General features: G+C 39.9%; 2 protein-coding genes across 2 annotated transcripts; one reads left to right on the top strand and one right to left on the bottom strand.

Annotated features, from left to right (window-relative positions):
* Window positions 1-395: 395 nt before the first annotated feature.
* exoc8 (exocyst complex component 8) lies at window positions 396-4344 on the bottom strand. Its single transcript, XM_042390558.1, has 4 exons — window positions 3067-4344; window positions 2466-2719; window positions 1949-2197; window positions 396-1702 (listed from the first exon to the last, which is right to left on the bottom strand). The coding sequence occupies exons 1-4, from the start codon at window positions 4214-4216 to the stop codon at window positions 1295-1297; spliced, it is 2061 nt and encodes a 686-aa protein (XP_042246492.1). The 5' UTR covers window positions 4217-4344; the 3' UTR covers window positions 396-1294.
* Window positions 4345-5409: 1065 nt separating this feature from the next.
* sprtn (SprT-like N-terminal domain) lies at window positions 5410-10469 on the top strand. Its single transcript, XM_042390555.1, has 5 exons — window positions 5410-6025; window positions 6614-6713; window positions 7271-7399; window positions 7517-7811; window positions 8582-10469. The coding sequence occupies exons 1-5, from the start codon at window positions 5694-5696 to the stop codon at window positions 9589-9591; spliced, it is 1866 nt and encodes a 621-aa protein (XP_042246489.1). The 5' UTR covers window positions 5410-5693; the 3' UTR covers window positions 9592-10469.
* The last annotated feature ends 6377 nt before the right edge of the window (window positions 10470-16846 follow it).

The raw sequence follows: 16846 nt of genomic DNA on the forward strand, positions 1-16846 counted from the left end.
TTTGGTAGTTTGAACAATGTTTAACTTGTATTTTCACTCCATAAACAACATAAATTATGAAATAATTGATGCCTGAAAATAAACATGCAGGTCATCTTTAATACTTTTTTTCAGTAATTAAATACTTTGCTCCTAAAGTTACCTGTAGTCTCAACTTACAGGTTAATAAAAATGCTGTCATCATGTGCATCAAAAACGGATGTAAAACGTTTTCTTCTTCCAAAGGAGGATGTGACTAACAAGTTTGGGAACTGCTGAACTTTTATTTTGGAAATTTTACTCTTTCAAACACATTCTTTTACACAGTAGCAACACAGACTTTGGGACATAAGAATCATGTGGGGAAATCTGCTCCACAGTTACACCTTTCAACAAATAAAGAAACAAAGACTGTGCTTGTGCAAGATGATCTTTATTCATTTTCATGTGTTAAAACACAAACATTTGACAGTGCATTAGCTTTTCAGTCATCCCTTTTAAATCAGTCCCTCTAGCTAATATTTAGTGTACAATAACGGTCCTGTGGCCTGACAATAAGAGCTGAGTGAGTCTGAATCAAACATCATAGTAGATTACTTCCAAACAGCATAAAGATCAGCTTTTCATTGAGAATACAAACATATTCCAATAAGATCAGATTTTGGCCAACGTCTAATCAAGTGTGTCATGATATTTCAGAGAAAACAAGGTCAAACGTGCGCAAATCTGTACATAATATTACTAGTCTGGTTAGAATCTTCACATACATTTATAGGCTGTTTGTCCAGTTTGAAATGTGTCCTGAAGGAACATGGATTCATCACACGTCTTACACATAAGGAACAGTGCACTTCTTGGCGATCACTACACCCTGACATGAAAAAACACAGTTCAATGTGACTAAATAGCCAATGTGGGAGTTCATTGTTCAAAAATACATATTTGATGCAGTAATATGGATTTTTGAAAGCAATACTAATTTTTCACCCACAAATTCAGGTGCTTTTAATATATACCTATCTTAAGGTATCTTATTCTGCTGCTCTCAGTTATAATATGTGACCTGAATCCACAATCAGCAAACTGAGGCAGACAACTAATAATATTAGACCACTGATGATGTTTATTTATGAAGTGCATCTCTACTCCATCGTGCATAGTGTCATTTCCTGTTTTGCAATCTCAAAACAACTGATATCTGGCAGTTCTTCCTAAAATGGGGGTTGAGATTGCCACAAAAGTCAGTAAAACAATGTTTACGTTTGTGTTTGGCCGTTTTGCAGTCTCGCATGACTTAAAGTAGTTCCCATCAGTCTCAGACCACAGACGTGGTGCTCTCTGGGTTGATTCGGACCGGCCTGGTGCTTTTCCTCAGGTCCTGTAGCTGTTTGGCCGGCTTCCCAACGCCCTCCTCAAACCTCCGCTCCACCACGGGCAGCACGGTGTCGTGGAGGAAGGTGGCGTTCTGCATGATGAAGGATTTCTTCTCGGGGTCCTGCTCGCAGCGAAGGCTGTAGTCCACGTGCTGCACGGCCACCAGGATGATCTCCCTCAAGCTCTCCAGCAGCACCATGTGCAGCTCGGGGAAGTAGAGCTTCAGGCCTTCCTCCAAGAAGCTCATCATCTGCTTGGTGAAAGCCACGATGGTGTAGCTCAGGTTCACCCAGCAGTCGTCGCCCGTGTACTGCTCGAAGCTGCCCATGCCACAGCTGCGCATCTCGTCCTGCAGAGAGAAACAAAAATACACTGTTAAAGTTTATTAATGAAAGCTTGAACAAAACCCAATGTCTGCTAGTTCGTTTGTAGAAAAACCTCTGCACATGGGTAGAAACCACTAAGTACATAAACTAAAACAGAAAATTGAAGGTAGCACATTCACCTCGCTGAAAATGCTGTTAGACTTACATTCAATCAGCAAGAGAAACCTTCAGAGACAGAATAAAAGAAGGCAAAGGGCAGATAAACAAACCTTGAGTTTAGTCAGAGCCTCAGGCGTCATGAGGTTCATCCTCCTCCACATCTCCTCAGAGTTTCTGTGCTTGGTGGCTTCGATGATAATGTCCTTGTAGCTCAGCAGTCCTGCCTTGATGTCTTTGACCAGCAGGGACTGCAGGGTGAAGGTCAGGTCCAGGCCGATCTCAGTCAGCTGCTGGCAGTGCTCTTTAGCCACTTTCACACACTCTGCTGCTGTCGACAGGCTCTCCTTACTGTCGAACACCTGATGAAGATAAAAACTCACTTTATTAGGATATATTTGCAATTTCACAGAAATAAATACATGTTGGCACCTCATGCTGCCATATGTGAGAATTTCACCTCGACTTTCACAATGATGATGAATGAATATTGAAAGCTTTGTCTCTTTTTTTATATATTCATTGTGTAACTTGTGTTTCATCACATTCATCACAGCTAAACCATCTTTCCTGACCTTCAAAATCAAGTAGTAGACAGACTCTGACTTGTCTGTCTGATCCTCTGCCTACCTGCTTGCTGAAGGCATCCACAAACATCCTCATGGCTGATCTGGACCAGACCACGAAGGCGGAGTAGCAGCCTGTGTTCCCCGCAAAGTCCATCTCGAACTCCTTAGCCGTCTCCAGCAAGCTGGTGAAGAAGATGTTGCAGAGTTTGTGGATGTAGAGTAGCGTGGCTCCTTCGATGCGAAGCTGCCGTATGGCCGTCTGGACTGCAGCGGCCCGGTTCTTCAGAAACAGCTCACAGGCCTTGGTGCTCTGGCCTGAAACACAGACAGTAAAACAAATCAACTTCAGTGCAAATATATGATCTAATATAGAGAGACAGTGCAGATTTTGCACAGTAGTTATGCACTAAATTGACCTTTTCAAGCTGTTATGTTGAATCTTTTCATCTTGGTTATTTTTTTATCTCATCTTCATGCTGTAAAGTTTTCATGTACGTCAGCTAACATGGTCCAATACTGAAACTGTGTGTTGAGTCTGATGTCACTGCAAATATTTGTATTAATATCAATTTTGCTGTAATTATTGTCTCCACCAAACCATATTATCAAATTCCGCAATTTCATTAAATTTGGCAATTCATCATAAAGAGAAAAAAAAGGACCTAGTCTGATCAGCTGGGACACGGCACGCCTGGTTGCTTTCGGTCCACCGCGGAGTGACCGATCTGGAGACAACTCGAACACCAGGACCTCTGTCAGCTGCCTCACACGCTCATCCACCTTGGACCTCAGCTCTTTGACTCTCTGGGTGACAGGCTGGTCTTTGAGATACTCGTTGAGCTTGTCCAGCAGGTCCACTGCGCCCTCAAAGTCTCTCTGAGCGATGCACACGTCCAGATCCTCGGGCAGCTCCTGGATCCACTCCAGGCTGAGATCCACGTTTTCTTCAGCTTCCTCCGGCTCGTCCTCATCCATCTCGAAGGGGTTGGTGGACACCTCGGCCCTCACGGGAGAAGTGGGGACCTCCTCCTCTTTCTTGTGAGTGTCCTTGGTGACTTTGCTCTTCTTGGTTTCGTCTAAGATCTCCAGCCACTCCTTTTTGATTTTGCTGTTCTCCGCCTGGAAGATGCGGCTGTCTGGGAACATGAGGATCTTGAACATGTCCTTCATGGGAGGGTTGTCTTTGACGTTGACCACGGCAAAGCTCTCCAGGTCGTACAGGGCGTTGTATTTGTACTTCACAGTGCCCCGGCGGTTTGGCAGCCAGGTGGCAATCAACAGGCAGTCATTCATCAGGAAAGCGTGCACCTTCTGGATGGGGGACATGTTGTCTACATCAAACTCAACAAGGTCCCCATTATAAACCAAGTGCCTCCCCGGGGTGTCCATGATGTTTTTGCCCCCCTCCACCTTCTCCAGCAGTGAGGTCAGCGTCCTCTGCTTCAGCTCCTCTGTTTCTTTGGGGAAAGCAGCCTGCATCTCCTTGGAGGTCTCGTCTTTGTCCGTGGACAGCAAGGCCTGCGTGATGCTCTCCATGATGCTCTTCTGTTCCGTCAGGATGTGACTCAGCTGGTACATTTCACTCTCTAGGTAGGAAATCTCTTTGGCCGTTTCGATAAACTGTCTGTAGTTCTTGTAGACATTTTTCTTCAGGTTTTGAGCCGTCTCGTCGGCCAAGGTTTGGATTTTCTGACGATGCTCCTGCAGGTCTCTGTCGCCGTCAGACTGCTGTGACAGCTGCTTGACGTGGTTTTGCGGGTCGAAATTGGGCGATTCGAGCAGTTTGCGTAGCCGGTTCCCCGTTTCCGACATCTTCTGTCGTGTTTATTTGACTTGTTTAGAGAAAATAAGACGCTAGCGTTAATATGTAGATACACAGAGGAAGACTTCATAAAGGAGTCGTCTCTTGCAACCCAAACAGGAAGTTGACACCCTAAAACGTCACGGGATGCAGGAAAAACGGATGGCCAACAACAAACATTTTTAGATTAAATTTGTTTATTAATTGGAGTTATGTCGAGATTTTCAATTTTTACAGCACTTGAAATATAAATCGTATATAAAATAATTATAATAAGTAATAATATTACTAATTTACATTGCTTTAATCACCAAACTACAACGAGAAAAACCCACGAGAGCATTTTTGGTTGGCCAACAGCCTGCAGGGAAGCGACTACACATCCCAGAATTCATTCCGATGATTTCGAACCAGGGCAAGTATCATCAAGTTTGCGTGAGTTACTCACATAAAGCGGAAACTAGGCGCTCAAGTGTGTCGCAACAAGAGCCAAATATTGCAACGGTTTAATAAGCATCAGTATGAAGCAACAGAACAACAGATAATCTGAACCACACAGTTCTCTTCTGAACACTGATTTTCCCCCTTTGTTGACATATAAAAACAATTACAAATTCCACAAAAATGATCAAAATATCAATCTTACAGTTTACAGAAGAAAAGTTAAAAAACAAAAACAAACAAACTGAGCCAAAGGGAGTTACAGCACATACAAAGATTTTAAACAGAAAACAGGTGTCAATATTTTTCACAGCCTTTGGATTAGAGGACAGTTTAATTGAATCAATGTGCTGTTTAACCTTTGTGAAAACCAAGATCTTAGGCTTTTTACCCATAATTTGCTTTTATAAATATAAAATTTAGCCAATAAAATTAAAAGATTTGTAAAATATAGCCTGTAGCACTGTATTATTATTATTATTATTATCGTTTTGTTTCCAAAATAATATAAAATGCTCATCAGAATAGTTGATAAAGAAACATGTTTTTCCAAAAGAGTCTCACAAAATGACAGTATCAAAATAACAGCAGTCTCAGGGGAACTACAACACAATGTACAGCTGATATCAACAATATCTCCTCTGATTTTTTTGTTTGTTTGTTTGTTTGTTTTAAATAATCTTTAGCTCTTCTAAACACAGATTTCTGCTGTTATTTTTTTCGTAGTTTTATTTTGAAGTCCTTAACGGAAATTCTTTTGCTGCATTGTGATAAACTTAACATAAGAACTGTTGGCGCTAGCTTTGGACTGACAGCTAGCAAACACCATCATCCAACATGAAGATGTGAATGTTTTTACAGATTTTATTTAGTTTATTTGTCAGACTGTGTTCTGACTTTGGTGATGTTGTCACTTGTGGTTTTAGAGCCCTGCACAAGCTACGTTAGTTAACGTTAGTGAGTTTGTTAGCTGGTTTTAGCAGCTAACATAAACGTTAACCAAGGCTACGTAACGTTAGCTCACGTCACCTTTTATCTTCTTTTGTAATGGATGAGGATTTTCTGCTCGCCATTCAGCTACAGGAGCAGTTTGACGATGAATACGAGAAGTCAATATTTTCATCAGTCGGCTCTGAGGATAACGGCTTCGGGCAAAGCAGTAAGAAACGGAAAGTGGAGGTAGCTGGAGGCAGCAGCGATGTTGTTCCCTACTGGAAGCCGACTGTGCAGCCTGAGAGGCCGCTGTCCATCGTAGACGAGTCCTGGGAGATGCTGGACCCCAACCCCGATGTCAGAGCCATGTTTCTGGAGTTCAACGACATGTTCTTCTGGGGGAAACTCAGCGGAGTGGAGGTGAAGTGGAGCCCCAGAATGACACTGTAAGTCACTTCTTGTAATATCTTTTGTTGTCATTGTTGTTAGTCTAAAATGTCACTGAATTCTGTCTACAGGAATGCCCTTACCAATATGAACTACTTAATATGAAGCTGTTTTAATGAGTCTCTTTGCTAAGTCCAGATTTGAAAAGTCTAAGTATAGTGGTTTTTGACCTGGATGTGGTATAATGTGGTCTTGATGGGGGGAAAGCAGTGAAATTACCCTTTTTTCTGTTTTTAAAAGGAAAAGAAAGGTTTCACAAATCTGAAAGTGGGTTTAAACGATGTTTCACACGCGTAAGTGGAGCAAAATTGGAGAATCAGCCGCTAATTATATGCTAAATATCATTATTGATGTTTCCCTTAACTTTCCCCTTAAACCCGAATCAGAAGCTACCTTCAGTATTGTGAAATGTGTTAGTCTGAACTATCCAGTAAATCACTGCTGCTGTAAATTGTCTTTCCATTTGGATTCATGTGGAGCTGTAAAGATTAATCGATAATGGAAAATAATTGTTAGTTGCAGCCCTAGATTTCAGAAAGGGTTGTAGTATGTGCTGTCTCTAATGTCTCTTATTTCTCATCTTGTAGGTGTGCTGGTGTGTGTTCATATGAGGGCCGAGGTGGACTGTGTTCGATTAGACTCAGTGAGCCTCTGCTGAAGCTCAGACCTAGAAAAGACTTGGTGGAGGTGAGCTTGATTGTGACACTGATCTTGATTTTTCAGAACTGAGTATTTTATCAAATGTACTCTCTTATAACTATTTATCCAAGTACAAAAGTATGCACCAAACACAATGAGTGAATCACTTGTGCCAAAATCACAGTGTACAACAAACATATCAAAGTGAATGATCACAAAAACATTTAAAATAGGCTCAGTAATGATTATATCAAGATTCTGTCTACATTGGTCAAGCAGCTCATAATAAGGCTTACATTTTATACAAGCTGTTCAAATATAGTGGGATTAGAGGTGTAAATGCATAGCATTTCATAATACATGTACTGGTAAAGAAAAGTTGTAGGTTAGATAAAATATATTAAAAATTCTACTTATACACAATAGCTATTCTTACTTTGAATTTCAGAGAAATGTTTCAGCATTCCTGCATGTCAGGAGACATTTATTTGTCCTTCATCTCCCAGCTGTGTATCAGTATATGAGATTGGATCTGAAAATACTATAAACAAACACGTGCCCAGAAAGATTTTCCGAAATTGATTATCATTTCTTTGTTTCTGCAGACTCTTCTCCATGAAATGATTCACGCGCTCCTGTTTGTGACCCAGAACAACCGAGACCGCGACGGTCATGGACCCGAGTTCTGCAAACACATGAATCGGATCAACAAGAGCAGTGGTACTAGTATTTCTGTAAGTGTATCTTCTGTTACAGTTTTAAGCATTTAGCTAATATCACAGCAACTTACAGCGATCTTAACAATAAAACAACCCTCTCAACCTTCTGTCTTCCCTCTATCCTCTTGTCAGGTCTACCACAGCTTCCACGACGAGGTCGATGTGTACCGACAGCACTGGTGGCGATGCAATGGGCCCTGTCAGAACCGCAAACCCTATTTTGGCTATGTGAAGAGAGCCATGAATCGGGCGCCGTCTTCTCTGGATCCCTGGTGGGAGGACCACCGGAGGACGTGTGGTGGGACCTACACCAAGGTCAAGGAGCCTGAAGGATATGGAAAAAAAGGAAAGAAGGATGGAAAAAAAGATGGAAAAACCTCAGAGAAGAAGCCCTCTGCAACTGGAAAGCCTTCAAGTACAACTACAGGTAATAACCTGAAGCTCCTCTGTGTATTCAGTTGTAATAGCTTGTCTGTTTTCCGAATATTGTCAGCAATGTGCTACTCACATTGGTAGGAATTTTTTCCTTCCCTTGGTGACAAATACATTGCGTTTCCTGTAAATGCTTCACAATAAAAGCCGCCCCATGTTTCGCTAGACTGCTTTTAATGTAAACTAGCAGCAGAAGGAAATGTTCGCATTAGCGGCGACTTAATACAGCTCTGATTCTGCTGCAGAATGAACAGTAAACAGTGGGACAAAATAGTAAGGCTGGATTACAAGCTTGTATCATTTCCTCTGAATCCCTCGTGCAGGTGATGGTAATTTGAATCCCGTTTGGGAGTGGCTGACCCCGCCACTAACAATGAAAACAACAGGGGGTTGATTACTGTATTATATTCTGTATTGTGTGTATAGTACCAGAACTTTTATGTCCTCATTTGTCTTATCATGTGTTTATGTTTTTGGTGCTAAAATAATTTCCTCTTGTGGGACAAAAAAGATCTCAAGTGAATCTGAATCACTAGAAATAAACACATTGAATGGCTATTGAAGAAAAAATGTAGAGTGTAAATACTAACAAAAGTGGGATTTGATTTCATGAACATCTTAAGGATTATAACTTAAAGCAGATTGAATGAAGTTTCACTTCATGCTTTAAAGACTGTTTAGGAAAATCCTTTCACAGCCTATTACAGTCATTTTTCTGCACAGACATCTCAAAGAAAATCTAATTTCTACCTTTTCCTCTCACAGGCTCTGGATTACAGGATATAAGAAACATTATCCCATTTAGTGGCAAAGGCTTCCTACTAGGAGGAAAGTCCTCCACGTCCAACAAACCTCCAGTGCCTGCTGTGAAAACATCCTCATCCAGCTCCATCTCCTCTCCCACAAAACTCTTCACCCCTTCATCCCCAGCTAAAAGTCTCAGTTCTCCTGTTCGCTCTGACAACCCAACTAAAGGGATCTCCAGCACCTTTCCCTCCATCAGACCAGCAGCCTCCATGGGGCAGAAGCCACCCATAAAGAGGTCTGTCAGTAACACGAAGGTGTTTGTCAACATCAACGGCTCACCGGTGAAAATCCCAAAACCCCACGGCAGCAGCAGCAGTAGAAGTAGCAGCCAAGGAGCAGATAAAACCAAACAGAAGTCCATTGATGACCTTTTCAGCAGTGCAGGCCTCAGGAAGTCCATAAGTCAATCCTCCATCTCAACCACAGAGACTAAAAGAGATTTACTGACATCACCAAAGACTACTATGGGTGCTACCTCTACCTCTTCCTTCTTCCCCAAACAGTCTTCCTCTCCCAGCACATCCAAGCCTAGTCCTAGCAAATCCAACCATTCCAAACATCCATCTGTCATTCTAACCAAAGGCAGCCCTGCTAAACCAACACAGTCCAAGTATTTCCATGATTCTAACAGTGACAGTACACCAGGAGCTGCCGGTGGGGGTCAAGCATCGAGGAAGAGGCCGTGGGACGAGCGCAACAGCTCAGCCAGCATCTTCGACTTCTTCCAGAAGACATTAGGCAGCGATTCAGTGGCCTCAAGGGAGTCAGTTAAGACAAAATCACCTGCAATGCAGCAAAGAACTGCCACTGCTGCTGCCACCTCCACCTCCTCCCTCCACAGTGTTACCTCCTCCTCCTCCTCATCCTCCTCATCCTCCTCTGTGGTGATGATGGTCAGCTGTCCTGTGTGCCAAGCAAAGGTGCAGGAGTCAAAGATCAACGAGCATCTTGATTCCTGCCTCTCCTGAATGAGGAGGAGCAGATTGCGAGGACAGTTGATAAAAGGGATGTTGCAATAAAAAACAATTTCCAAAAGGTCAGGACAAGTTTCAGGGAGTTTGCTGTGTTGAGTTTTAGTATTTTGATCTGACTTTGCACTAAATCTCCTTTTTAGTCTCTCGCTTAAATTTTTCAATCACTGTGGGTTTGAAAAGAAAAGTTTTACTGCCAGATTGATTTGTTTTCTTGGAGGTTGTCCTCTTGTAATAATGAAGACTCTTTTGTCACTGGTGCCTGTTTGCCTGTTTGTGCCTTAGTATACCAGCGAACAGCCAGGCTTTACTGATAATGTAAGATAACAGATCAGTTCTGTTCAAAACCTCCTCAACTGTTTTACCACCAATTGTGGTTTAAATTTAGAAGCTGCTGTGTTATGTGTGTAGAAAAGTTACTTTAGCCTCCGCTGGGGGGCGGATGGGTTGTGCAGTTCCTGCAGTCAGATGTATCCTCCGCTTCAGATCTGCATTTACCGTCCTTCAGACAGCAGGAGACACTGGCTGACCTCTGCTGATCTGCGGGAGTCAGGTTTCAGGCTTGCCAGCTATTTATTTCTGCACGTCTTCACATTTACACTGCACCCAAATACAGGGTCAGGCAGTGCAGGAGTATCTGATTGTTCTTTAAGCTAAGTAATTCAGTAAATATGCTGGTACTACTAATGAATTTCATCAGTCAGATCTACAGAAGACAAAAATGGAGGACGTCTGGAGGTGGAGGGGGTGAAATGTTGATTTTACTGCTAAAAGAACTTTGTATGTGTATCTTCCATTTGTATGTGTTTTTGTTCTGAAGGAAATTGCTAAATATGTTTAGGTTTTATTAACAAATAAACAGATGGACTGTTGTATTTTCCTGGATTTTTTGTTTGGAGTGTAATTCATGTTGGTATCTAACAATTAATCATCAACTAATGAGAGAAACTCAAACTGCTGAAATAATAAATGACCACAACAAATAAAGAAGCTAAACATCCAATAACAAATAGTGCAGGTAATTAAAAAATTATAAATAGACAAGTCAAATCATCAAAGATTAACTGTCAAATAATGAATGCACAGGGAGAATAATAACCAGTAATAACATAAAGTCCAAAAGAGAACTTCCACACAAATTATCAGTATCAGTAAGAATCAGTATTTCTTGGGGGCTTTTAATATGAAAAGCAGTATTCATTCATCAATGTGGTGGTTCGTTACTTCAAGCAGCTTTAACCACCTGCTCTCATCACAAGGTAAAAAACGAGACCACTGTGAGGGACCTAAAAGTTCCAACTGTTAATAGTGAATGGAGACGTACTGCAGACAGGGAAGGGAAAGCCGACTGATAGTAGGCGTGACAGAGCTGGTGGGGGAGCAGAAGGAGGGCGACGAGGGTGAGGGCAGAGGTCATACAACGCAAAGCCAGCTGCCGATCAGGACTACGCCCTCCTGTCGCTGCAGGATAGGTTGGAGCAAAGCCAGAGGCAGTGATAAAGCATATCAGCATACACACATTTCATTTTAATGACCGAAGTCTGCTGCTGCTGCTGCTGCTGCTGCTGTCACACACATCTTTGATTACCATATAGCTGCACACGCATCACCCTTTGAAGTGAAAAATAGATCAGGGAAAGAAAGCATGGATTTTCTCTGATGCTTCAGGTAATGAAATTTGATGGTTAAAGAAAAAGAAAAGAAGGTTCAGTTCTGTTATTTTGTTATTGATTGCTTGAATGAGTCGTATTTCTGACTTCTGCATTCGGGAGTAACAGTTTACAAGAAGCACTAGAAGGCACAACAAATCATATTTCCTACTTCTTCACAAATCAGGTAAAATTTGTTTAAAATGACCCATCAGGTGAAGTTCATTTTCACCTGATGCAACCCAAAAGTTGGTAAAAAAGTGAGTACAAGTGACTGCCAGTGCGAGATCTTCTCTCTCAGTCAAGAGTTTATGACCTTATACACCTGTTTGTAAGACTAAATGGTGTGTGAAAACTGTTTTGAAGTTGAAGGTTATACGCTCGGAAATAGCTCAGAAATGAGGGACACTTGAAGTCTCACAGGAATTACTTGTTGTTTCCTGTCGCAGAGAAGAAACTGTTTTACTCACACACTGGCTCCAGAAAAGGGAAAATGTAAGGTAAATGTAGGTCCTTAAACTGTCAACATGGGACCTGAAAGCACCATCGATGTGTTTTTATTGTATTTTTAATGTAGAAATGGCTTCCACATACCCACATTGATTTTCAGTCTTCAGTTACCTTACAGTTACATACCTCAGTGTAATTCCTGTCCTATGTTTGACTCAGGAATTCGTCATCCTCATCCCCTTCCGAGGCCCCTGAGCAGAAGGAAACTCATGCCATTTACAGCAGCTGTTCTTAGTAACTATTCCTCTTCCCTGACCTGCTGCACGTTTTAGGAAGCTGACCTCCTCCAAACACACACATATGCACACCCTCCCTCCTTCCTTTCAGGACCTATTGTCTCTCTCTGACAGTGATGTGTCCCAGAAAAGCTCCAAGTTCAATGCACTGTTGTTCTGTTGGTTGTTGCAGCAGCTAAATGAGACTGAAAGCAAACTGTCTGGTTGAGGTTCCAGTTCTTTGTCTGCTAAGATCATCAAAATGTGATTTAATATATATAGTAGTCATATTTTGCTGTTTTCACCATTTATATGCTAACTGACTTTTCAACTGCATTAATTTCTTTCTCTTCCACTGAAATTTCAGCTCCTTTCAGTACTGGACTTGCACTTCAAACCCACTTCAAACCCGGTCTCAGATCTTCACCTGTGAATAACAACAAAACAACTCCTTTCAATCTTACATTTCAGCAAACACCAACCATCTGACATCTTTAAGTTTGAACATTATAACAGCAGCCAGCATGTTAATTTTCTTCAGAAAATGTTGCCTTTTCTACTTCAAATATGTTTCTAGCCAGTCCAGCGGCAGTAGGTTGGTCCACCACTTTGGTCCAGACTGAAATATCTTGACAGCTGTCAAGTGGATTTCCATTAAAGTTTGTGCAGACATTCATTGTCCCCAGAGGATGAATTCAATGACTTTGATGATCCCCTGACTTGCACCACCATGGGGTTGACATTTGTGGTCCAGAGTGAACTATCTCAACAACTATTGGATGGATTGCCATGATATTTGAGATATTCCACTTCCCTTGAGGATCAATGCTAATGAACTCGGTGATTGTCTAACTTTTTACCTACCCCACCAGCAGGTCAAAGTTTTCACTCATTCAGCCATGAAATATTGCATCCATGTTCCCCAGACGATCAAATCTATTCACTGTGGTCTCTGGACCTTTCCTGTAGTGCCATCATAAGGTTGACATTTTTGTTTTTTATTGTGATATCTCAAAATTTTTCGAATGGTTTGATATGAAATTTGATACAGACATTCCCGGTCCCCAAAGGATGAAGTGTAAAAACTTTGATCCCCTATACATCATCAATTCTGAATTTTAAGTTGCCCAACACTGGTTTATGACCAATGAATCTCAGTCTTATTATATCTGTACAGACTCACAGAACCATTAGCACGGTTTAGACTCTTAGTTTTGTTTAATATATACTTTAATTTGTGTGATGTTAAAAGTGTCAGTCATAACACTACCATAGTGTAAATGTAAATCCATGTTATTGTTAACATGTATTTATATTGTGTGTGTGGCTCTCAAGAGAGAATATATAATATTCAATGGCATTACATGTTTTTTCCTTTTCCCCTTTCTTATAAATATAGCAATTTAGATAAAACATACAACACTGATGTAGACTACTGAATGATTGTTGTCACATTCAGTAAATTGTTTGTTTTGTTTGACCAACATCCAAAAATATTCAATTTACAAAGATACTAAGCAAAAAAAACACAAATTCTCATATAGGATTGGCAATTTTTGCTTGATAAATTACTTAAATGATTAATCTAGAATCAAAATTGTTGTCAATAAAGTATCTGTTGATTGGTTTATCATTTTAGCACTTTTTAATTGCATCTTTTAAACACATTTGACATTTAAAGTTCTTAAGATAAGGCATAAAACAACATAAAAAAGACAAAAAGGAAATTTGGAGAAAAAAAAGAAAATAGTAAAATAATATAGAGACTGACAAAATAAAAGAGAAGTGATCAAAGTGTGTGATGGGAGAAGGTCTTTGCCTTCTACTGTAATTTTTTGGCCTTTAGCGAGACAGTGCTTTCCAGCAGAGACATAAGCGGATATCTTTAGACTATTAGCCGATTTATACACTAAGTGATGCAAACTCTTTGTGCTTTTTATCAAGGCAGATTAACACGAGCCTGCTACGGTTACATGCATCCCCAGGGGGTGCCATCATATGCCTAATCCTTTGATCTCAGGGGACAGTGATGGTGATTGTGGTGGTGGTGATGAAAGCTTATAGAGGGGTCTTTCTGCTTATAAAACCCACGGACAAAACAGATTGTCCTTGGTCAGGCTCTTTAAACTGTGCATCTGTGGATTGTCAGCTGATGGCTAATTGTTTTAAGCACAGGATTAGGCTGTGCAGAAGAGATGTGATGCTTTTCAAGGGCAAATATAATATATGATACCGTGTTGACTGATAGCATGGCGATAAGTCAAGAGCAAGTAACAGTTTGAGACATAAAAAGGTAATCTTGTTGGTTCAGAACACTATTTAGCTATAAATGCAGAAGCTTTAAATGTTAAATCAACACTCAGCATTCAGTGGTTAATTCATTAAGTATTGAATTTAAATATAAATTTTAACCTATGATAACTGTAACAGTAGCTAAAGCACTTTCGCTAATAGGCTAACTAGCTAACACTACTTGGTAGATAACATTATCTAAGTCTTCAAGTGCCTGTCTTGTCTTTTGCAGATATGTGTGATTTAATATATTTTTTCATAATATCCAACAAACTGAACAAGAGCAAGAGTTAGCTAGCCCTGTTAGCATTTGTTTCAAAGTAGCATTAGCTAGCTTTTGATTGTTTTTCCCCTAACTGATTAGAGGTTAAAGGAAATGTAGAACACTTTATATTTCTTTTTACACTCCATTTTAATCATTTAACTAACTATTGATGCATTCAGTTACATTTTGTCTTATCTGATAACCTTTTACTAGTCTACATTTTGTCAGTTTCAGGGCTCCATAAATAGCATCACTGATTTTTGAAATATTTATGTAAGAGTGAAAAGACACCATTACCATTGTGTTTGCTGAAATTTATAAACCACAGACATGAGATTGTCATTAATCTGCTCATCAAATTCTCTGTAAAAACGATTATGCAACCTTCCCCACATGTTGAACTAATCCTTTAAAGGATCTATAATATCTTACAGCTCAATAAACTATTTAAAATTTTTGACATTGTTCTGAAGTCTTTCTGTGTTATCTTTTTCAAGCAATAATTTTTTTATGAAGGCAATATATCATCATATGATTATTTCCTTATTAACAAAATAACTGGTAAAATGTATATAGCATCTTTAAATAACAAGGCAAAGTGTCTTTTTTGATGTTTGAGACCCCACATGGCTGTTGCAGGGTCTTTTTCACGTTTAGTGTTGAGTATAACGAGCACATGACAAAAATGATCAAATTTTATGTCTCAACTGTAAGAGGAAAGTCAGTTGATGTAATTTATTTCAGCAGAGTGATTAGGAATAGCACGCTGCAGGCTCCATTCATCTGCCCGACTTTCTGTGTGTGGTGTGTGGTGTGTGTGTCTGTGTGTGTGTGTGTGTGGTACAACACATGCGTCTCTCTTGTTGAGGAGCGTGTGTGTGTGATGCTTTAGTGTGCTGGTTTCTATGTTATTGTTATGTTATTGTTGTGACGGCACTGCAGGCTGGGGGGCGGGAAGTGAAGCCCACCATCTGTCCTTTGTAGTCACACTATTGTCCCACAGACGCACCACACGCACCACACACACACACACACACTCCTGCCATGACCTCTCAAACCCTCTGTCTACACTCTGCCATCATCAGGGGAAATCTGTCATTTTGTTTTATTGTAGGGACTCAAAATAACACAAGCAGACATTTAGCACTTGGCAGACATGTAGGTTATTGACTGTGCATTTGAGCAGGTGATAATTTAAGATGAGAACTTATAATCCAGTAACAAAGACAGAACATTGTAGTACAAGTATCAGACAACAAATATTAATATACTGAAAAGATGATAAATTCACTCACTTCATCAGCAAACTTAAATATATAGAACTTTTTGCCTTTGTGTTGATGACATTTGTATTATATTTCATGTTAATAGAAAACAGACTATTTTCCATTAACACAATATTATATTTATTTATTTATTTATTTTACTTAGAATTTTATGTGTCACGTTTCTTCAAATAATAAATTATTTTTACTTAAGACAAGGTGTAGGCTGTATCTATTAATCAATATCTTGGACACCAAAAATAAAAACAGTCGATATGCACCTAATATATATCGTATTTCTTTAATATTATATGAATAAACCTGAATGCTGGAAATTTAAAAAAAAAAAAAAAAAGAAAAGAAACAGTTTTCCTGCCTGTAAAGTGTTAGCAGGGAGACGCCCAGCAGCCACTGTGTTAAAAGGACAGGAAGCAGATTTTAGTACTCAGCCACAGTCCAGCAGTCAAGTTCACAACAATCAACCATAACAAGACCAGACGGTAAACTTCAAAATAAAACTGATTTACCAGGTTAGGTTCATAAGATTCATATTGTGGGGAACAACAGATTGTACTGTTATGAATCTTGTTTCCACATGATAGCCTGTAAAATACCATCTTTCTGGCCCTGTACAATGTTGAAATATATGAGTGTCAGAATAATCCAGTTAGTGCAGTTAAACAGAATGGTATACTGGTGTTCCTACCAATCTAGAGTTAATATCACAGCAAAGTGCAACAACTACTACAACCAGCAGAGTTCATTAGTTAGTTAGTTATATTATTTACAGTGTAATGCACTCAGCTGCACATCCCACATGTACTTATAAAACACCAAATTAATTATAATAGGTAAAAATAAAAAGTTTATCAGGTCTCATATCCTTTTTTTAACAAAACATCTCAACTCAAGGTCCACCTCCCAGATTTTTCAGCCAGAAACCAAGATATTTATAAGGGGATACTCTTTCAATTGCTGTCCTGTTAAGAGTAATAATATTGACTTCAGTGGAACTGTTGGTCAGTTTTCTAGAAATAGCATGCATTTTGTTTTATT

Source organism: Thunnus maccoyii, chromosome 17 (genome assembly GCF_910596095.1).
Source record: "Thunnus maccoyii chromosome 17, fThuMac1.1, whole genome shotgun sequence".
NCBI lineage: Eukaryota > Metazoa > Chordata > Actinopteri > Scombriformes > Scombridae > Thunnus > Thunnus maccoyii.